The sequence below is a fragment of the Pristiophorus japonicus genome, chromosome 2 (assembly GCF_044704955.1).
Source record: "Pristiophorus japonicus isolate sPriJap1 chromosome 2, sPriJap1.hap1, whole genome shotgun sequence".
NCBI classification, from domain to species: domain Eukaryota; kingdom Metazoa; phylum Chordata; class Chondrichthyes; family Pristiophoridae; genus Pristiophorus; species Pristiophorus japonicus.
This window is the reverse complement of record NC_091978.1, coordinates 223,183,988-223,191,138: the sequence shown is the minus strand read 5'-3', so window position 1 is coordinate 223,191,138 and position 7,151 is coordinate 223,183,988. Positions and strand designations below refer to the sequence as shown.

General features: G+C 44.0%; 1 protein-coding gene across 3 annotated transcripts in view; it reads left to right on the top strand.

The window, feature by feature from the left end:
• The first annotated feature begins 1,931 nt into the window (after positions 1-1,931).
• The window catches only part of hnrnpd (heterogeneous nuclear ribonucleoprotein D), an 8,173-nt gene continuing 2,953 nt past the window's right edge, over positions 1,932-7,151 (top strand). For 2 of the 3 annotated variants that reach the window (XR_011589859.1, XM_070870962.1), the window contains exons 1-4: positions 1,932-2,416; positions 5,451-5,619; positions 5,727-5,885; positions 6,660-6,791. Coding sequence is in view for 2 of the 3 variants with exons in the window: in XM_070870962.1 (XP_070727063.1) it covers positions 2,205-2,416; positions 5,451-5,619; positions 5,727-5,885; positions 6,660-6,791 (672 nt within the window). In the remaining variant the exon portion in view is untranslated. The remainder of the gene's footprint in view (positions 2,417-5,450; positions 5,620-5,726; positions 5,886-6,659; positions 6,792-7,151) is intronic. The other variant, XM_070870958.1, reaches the window with a different exon arrangement.

Below are 7,151 nucleotides of genomic sequence, written 5' to 3'. Positions count from 1 at the left end.
CACATCATCCATTGAGTGGTGTGGCATTAAAGGTCTGCTAAGGACAGATCGAATAGCTCAAAATAGGACATTACATAAGGAGATTTAAGCTATCAGCAGTAGCAGAGATATGTACCCCACCACCACCCAAGGAAAAGTGTGTTTGAAGACCAGGACTTCAAAACTGCCACCAAGCTCATGGTCTAGAGGGCTGTAGTAATACCTGCCCTCCTATGTGGCTCAGAGACATGGACCATGTACAGTAGACACCTCAAGTCGCTGGGGAAATACCACCAACGATGCCTCCGCAAGATCCTACAAATCCCAAGAGGACAGACGCATCAACATTAGCGTCCTCGACCAGGCCAGCATCGAAGCACTGACCACACTTGATCAGTGCTGCTGGGCAGGCCACACTGTTCGCATGCCAGGCACAAGACTCTCAAAGCAAGCGCTCCACTCGAAACTCCTTCACTGCAAATGAGCCAAAGGTGGGCAGAGGAAACGTTACAAGGACACCCTCAAAGCCCCCCCCCCGATAAAGTGCAACATCCCCACTGACACCTGGAAGTCCCTGGCTAAAGGAGGAAGTGTATGCGGGAGGGCACCTCGAGTCTCATCGCCGAGAGCATGTAGAAATCAAGTGCAGGCAACAGAAAGAGCGTTCAGCAAACCAGTCCCACCCACCCCTTCCCTCAATGACTATCTATCCCACCTGTGACAGAGACTGTGGTTCTCGTATTGGACTGTTCAGCCACCTAAGAACTCATTTTAAGAGTGGAAGCAAGTCATCCTCGATTCCGAGGGACTGCCTATGATGATGATGATGACCACACCCTGCACCATCATGGTCCAGTCAGCATATCCTTCTCTCCTCTATCATAGAGCCATGAAACCAACCAAGAGCAGCACACCAGGTATACACTAGAATGAGGCACTAACTCAGTAAAGGAGAACTGTATGCTAATCACCAATAGCAGCATGCTATAGACAATGCTAAGCAGTTCTACAACCAATAGATCATGGAATTCCTGGCATTCCCTAGCCAACACCATTGTGGGAACACTAGCACCACAATGGCTGCAGCGGTCCATTCGCTGCCATATACGTAGAGCATCTTCCATCTTCTTATGGGCGAAAAAAATGTAGACTTGCCAGCATCACCGCATCTCGAGAGCAAATCATACTGCCTTTATCTGGTCCACCTAATGTTAACATAGTGCGAGGCTCGGGCACTGCACATGGCTGAATAGCAATCCGGTTACCACTACCACCGGACTATGAATAGGGGTCATATATAATCTTTAACATTGAAACAATTGGAAACACTCACGCGTTACATTGTACTAGTCGGCTCTGTGAAATGAATTACAATATAGGTTGAACTAAACAAACACGATGAAAAATAAATAAAAACGCAAGTACAGCGAAGACCGAGGCACTTACCAAGCAGAATGAGGTTCATCGTAGGATGTGTGAGGGGGACGGCAAGAGGACGAGACAATAAGAGAAATACATTGCATGTTGTTGTAACCCGGATAAACAAGTCCTGCCTAACTAATTCTCAACTTCACACCTGGTTAAAGACATTCTGAAGGATGCAGACAATGTGTGGAAGGAATTTCTCAATATTGCGCTGCATTTAATGGTGTATTTAACGTGAGTAAGTGACACATCCTCACCCTTATGCTGCTGCTGTTGCCCGAATTAATGCGAGAAATTTCTCTCCTCCTGATCATGACATCATAATCGCCACTTCATTCCTCCTCCTGTTGTTTCCGGCAGCGCGGTTACCTCTTGCCCACAGGGCCGGCTGAATGGGCTCTCTTTGGTAACATTCCAGTCTCCTCACCCCCTCCCCCACCGGGGCGCCGGCGCCGGCTCTTCCCAAGCTCCGATTGGTTGCCGCCCGAGCTCACGTGATTGGCATTGGGCCTTGGTCCCGGCCGCGGCGGCCATTTTGTGAGGACGCCATTATTTAAAGCGAGGAGCGTGCGCCGCAGCTCTCCCTCCAGCCGTGTGTGTAGGCGCGGGCAGAGAAACTCCACTCACCACCGGGGCTCCCGCGGGGGTTTTTTTTAAAAACAGCAACGTACATTTTAAGGCCCGGAGTTGGTACCGCGCGCGGGGCTCGATTACTCGGTGAGTCCGGTGTCGGCTGTGTGTTTTTTCCCTTTTGATCAGGGCGGCGGCGGGCGGTGCAGCGGGTTCCCGGGTGCGGAGTGATGTCGGAGGCGGTGCAGTTCTCCGAGGTGGAGGCCGAGGCCGCCGAGCGAGGCCTGGAAGAGATGGCGGCCGCTGCCGAGACGGGGGCGGCAGCTGGCATAACCGACTCAGCGTTGGAGGCCAAACCGACCGAGGGCGGAGACGGGTCGGTGGCAGTCACCGAGACCGAAGGGGCCAAGATCGACGCCAGTAAAACGGAAGAGGACGAAGGGTGAGGAGCCGCGGGGCCTTTAAAATACGCTTACTAAATAGATCAATAGATGCAGTGGATTAAAATGCTAATGGGAGGCTGCAGGCCCGGCGGTGCAGGCGGGGAGCGGCAATGCGCATGGTGGCGGATCGCCGGCCCCAGTTCACTCTCTCTCCAGAAGGTAAAAAGGGCAGGAATGTCCTTGGAGGAGCTTCTGGTCTTCAATCGCTTCAGCCATCAATTTACCCTATGGTGCCGAGAATCCGAGCAACCGTTGGAGGAAGATTGGGGGGGGTGGGGAAGAAGATTTTCAAAATTGCATGTTTCTAAAATAAAATTGGACAAAAAAAAAACCCCGCAGCCCTACTGCAAAGTTTGAAAATTAAATAACAAAAGGTGCATTAGATGTGCCTTTTTTTTTCAAACACTAAAATCTGGTGCTGCGGTTGAAACCTGCCGCCCGAAGGCGGTCTTCATTGTAAGAAAAAAAAGTGCCGCATGTTGGGAAGTGTATCGAGGGCCGGAGAGGCCCATTGAGCAAGTGGCGGGAGGAGGAGGAGGAGGAGGAGGGGGAAGGGAAGCAGGTACAGAAGCACCGCTTTCACACGCGCTGTCCTCCATTCATCGCAATCCTTTTATTTGGATAAGTCAACGGGTCAGGTTGTTCACGTGTGTTCGATAACCGGTACACGGTAGATTAGAATGATTCCACGTACACTTGTACAGATTTCCGGTTCAAATCCCCCTCCCATGTGCTTTTTTTTTCCGCGGTTAGGTATTTTTAATAGGCTATTACAAGGTAGGAGTGGATCCAGTTTTTGAACATTTTGTATTTCAATGCTGTCTTAAACTGCCGGTGGCGGGAACTATGTTTTATTTTAATTGTAATGGGGTGGAGAGTGGGTGCCTTTTGGATAATATACTTGTAATTTTCAGAATGTTAACGCCCTATTGTCAGCAAACGAGTTTGGTAATGCTGTTCTTTATCGCTTTTTAACTTCAGTACCTGTGGTTTTACTTTGTAGTACTGGCTATTTGATTACTATGCCTATTCCTGATAACCTGTAACAGTGGTGGTTGTTGTGGCAACTTGTCTTGATTTTTGTTTACAGCATTAACTATTCCGGTTCTAATACTTTGCCATTTGTGGGAACGTAGCCATTTAGACAGCTGATCATCCAAGGCCTTAAAATATTCAGGATGTAGACATCTATGAAATATTTGTAAAATTGTCCAGTAATACCCGGACACTTTACCTAATATATTGGAACATTGTGTAAAGATTTTGATAACCTATTGACTTTCAACTAGTGGGTCCAGAGTTTACTTCAATCAGCAATCCTGATAAATAATTATGACCATTATTTGGAAATATGTGGTGATTCTTAATTTGGCTTTGCAAAGAAAATCTTTTTTTCTGGGTGGTCCTCCAAGTTATCCTTGCTGACCTGGTTGCCTATGGAACAAGTCTCAATTAAGACGGATCAGCAATGGCATCTTTCTAGTCTACCTGGTGCTCCCATTATCCTGGAGCACTGCATTAGATTCTTCAAAATGTGGCTGGTTGCTTTCATTAGAAAAGGTTATGCATCTCTTTCAGTGTGGTATTTGGCGGTGCCCAATTCAATATCTGATTTTTTTTTTTTACATATTGAGCGTTGAAGAAAAACCTCCATCCCCAAACTTTTAAAACTGCATGAGCTGGTGGGAAAATATGAGCCACTGTACTCATGCACATGGACCAGAAATTACACTGGTAAATATCCCTGGTGTTTGGCAAGTTAGCTGTTCTCAGACAGTAACAGTTACCACGTTCCCGTAGGTCCTGTTGTCTGAGGAGGGGGAGAAAAAAAATCAGCCTGTGTATCACCTCCTGATCCTTTACCTCTGTTAAAGTCTGAGCAAGTGTTTAAAGTCAGGATTGGAATTGGTTGTGGTCAGGCTGTTGACATTCTCTGAGACTTGCATATAAAAAATGGTCATCTGGGCAGGGTGTACTGACTAGTATCTTACCCAACAACATCTTTGTATTAGAAGAGAATGTCCACTCATACAGATTTTCCACCCCACCATCAATATTGGGAACAGCTGGTGGTGGGAAAGAACTATTCGAATGCATTTTATGGCAGAAAATGGTGTGCCATAAAATCACACTTGTGACTTTCCTTACAAGTGCAATTTTCTGGTGTTGTTGACGAGCCTCGGATGACAACTTAAAATTGTGTTCAGGATGGTACCATCGCAAATATTTAATGCATATATTTGGTCTGATGTCAATCGGACACAGGTGGAGAACATTTTGTTCTTTAGTATGTAGTATGTTTAAAGCCTTTACTCTTAAGCCCCAGACTGGACTTTTACCTTTTTGCTCATTTTAGTTTTGGTTGGGTTTGTTGTCACTGTTGTCATCCAATTGACATTGCCTCCAGCCCAAGTGTGCACCTGGGTCCATGTAGCATCTTTTGCTTGCCACTAATCCTAATGTGATCCAACCAAAATTTTCTTGCAAGCAAGAAAACCAATCTTAGTAGAAAATTTCAGTGGCACTATATGTAGTCTATTAATGTGCATTACATTGAGTACTCCAGAGCACTGTTCAAACTGCTATTAAATGGTTGAGGGAAGTTGTTTTTTTTTTACTGATCTTGTAAGACTGGATGATTCTATGACTGATTGCCAGGGGATGACTTTTTAGATGCCCTGAGTCAAATAAGCCATTCAATATTGAGTACTGGATTAATTAGAGACTTTTTGTTATGTATGAGAAATCTAGGACTCTTGGTTGGAGTTCGGTCTCATGGACATGGCATAGACTTATATTTTGATTGTTTTGGAGAACTATACAGTAAATTTACAAGCCCCTAATCTAACCAATTGCTTAATCTTGTGCATCTACACTGTTGACATGAAAATACAATTGCCTAATGTGTGTCCACTGAATTGCTTTTTGCATGCACTCTTGATGGAGGCGCATCAGGGGTCATGGTTACTGTATGAGGCAGCTTAAGTTTTGATTTGGCTACTGATGTGTATATATACTTCACTGTTTCTGCAGAAAAATGTTTGTGGGTGGCCTCAGCTGGGATACCACAAAGAAAGATCTGAAGGACTATTTCTCTAAATTTGGAGAGGTGGTAGATTGCACATTAAAGTTGGATCCCATTACAGGGCGTTCAAGAGGATTTGGATTCGTCCTGTTTAAAGAGGCTGACAGTGTGGATAAGGTATTTGATCATAAAACCGTGGGTTTAGAAGAAAATGACTGAATTAAAAGTTTTTATTTGTTTGCTTGGTATGATGTTTTGAATATTTTTGTCCTGTTTCCATGTAGGTTATGGAACAGAAGGAGCATAAATTGAATGGCAAGGTAATTGATCCTAAAAAAGCCAAGGCAATGAAAAAGGAACCTGTAAAGAAGATATTTGTAGGAGGTCTTTCACCCGATACAGCCGAAGAGAAGATCCGGGAATACTTTGGAGCTTTTGGGGAAGTACGTATATCAAGTTTAATTGTGTGACAAATATCTTTTTGGATAAAGTTGTATATCCCATTTAAAACTGAGATGAGGAGAAATTGTTTGAGGGTTTTAAATCTGGAATTCGCTGCCTGAGCTGTGGAGGCTGGGTCATTGAATACATACAAGACAGTTTATTAACCGATAAGGAAATAAGGGGTTATGGGGAGCGGGCAGGGAAGTGGACCCGAGTCCATGATTGGATTAGTCATGATCGTATTAAATGGCGGAGTAGGCTCGAGGGGCAGTATGGCCTACTCCTGCTCTTATTTCTTATGTTTTTATGATTGATTCAAGCTGTTTGCTCTTGTGAAGATCAGACAAATAAATTGGATCAATTTACTTAAGTATAAAATTTATCAATACATTGGGTGGGGGAAGAGAAATCAGTGGGAAGGATTAATATGCTAAATATTCATTGTGCATGAAATGAGATGTATTGCATTGCTTGGGTAAATGAAGTGTGCATGAGGATGCACAAACATTGTTTGTATTGGTTGCTGACTTGACTGTATTGGGGGAGGGGGGGCGGTCACTTATTTAGCTGACTAGTGTTGCAGGCTTTTTCAGTGGCCCCTGACTACTGAAACTTGAGGTCTACAAATTAGGAGTTTAGATGTAAATATATTTTCCAGTTTTTGCTATAGAATGAATGGGTTGTGTCCAGTGGTGTCGATATGAATGCTGCTTTGGCAGATGGTTTAATAGACCATAGACATGGAAAATTAATGGTGCCATATTAAATTTTAGGTGGAATCAATAGAACTTCCTATGGACAACAAAACAAATAAAAGGCGCGGATTCTGTTTCATAACATTCAAGGAAGAGGAACCAGTCAAAAAGATTCTTGAAAAGAAGTTCCACAATGTTGGACTTAGCAAAGTATGTTATACTGAAATTATTCCAGATGTGTTCTATTTGTAATATGTTTATAGCAGTAAGATGATGAGATGGAGTTCATTTTAATTGCATACTGCAGAGTTGGCATGAAGCTGCACTTAAAGTACTTAATTGAAATATCCTAGCAAGTGGTGGTTCACGTCAAAATCCAAGACCTTTTTTTTGACGTTAGATTTCACTAAGGCAATGTACCAAAAGTTTGATAGTGCTTTTGGTTTACTTTACACTGCTATAGGTGCTGAAAAAAATCTCATGGGACTAATTCCAAAATGGAATAAGCAGTGGATTATATATTTGAAGAACTTCATATGCTCAGAGTACTAACTTAATTATGGATCCTTG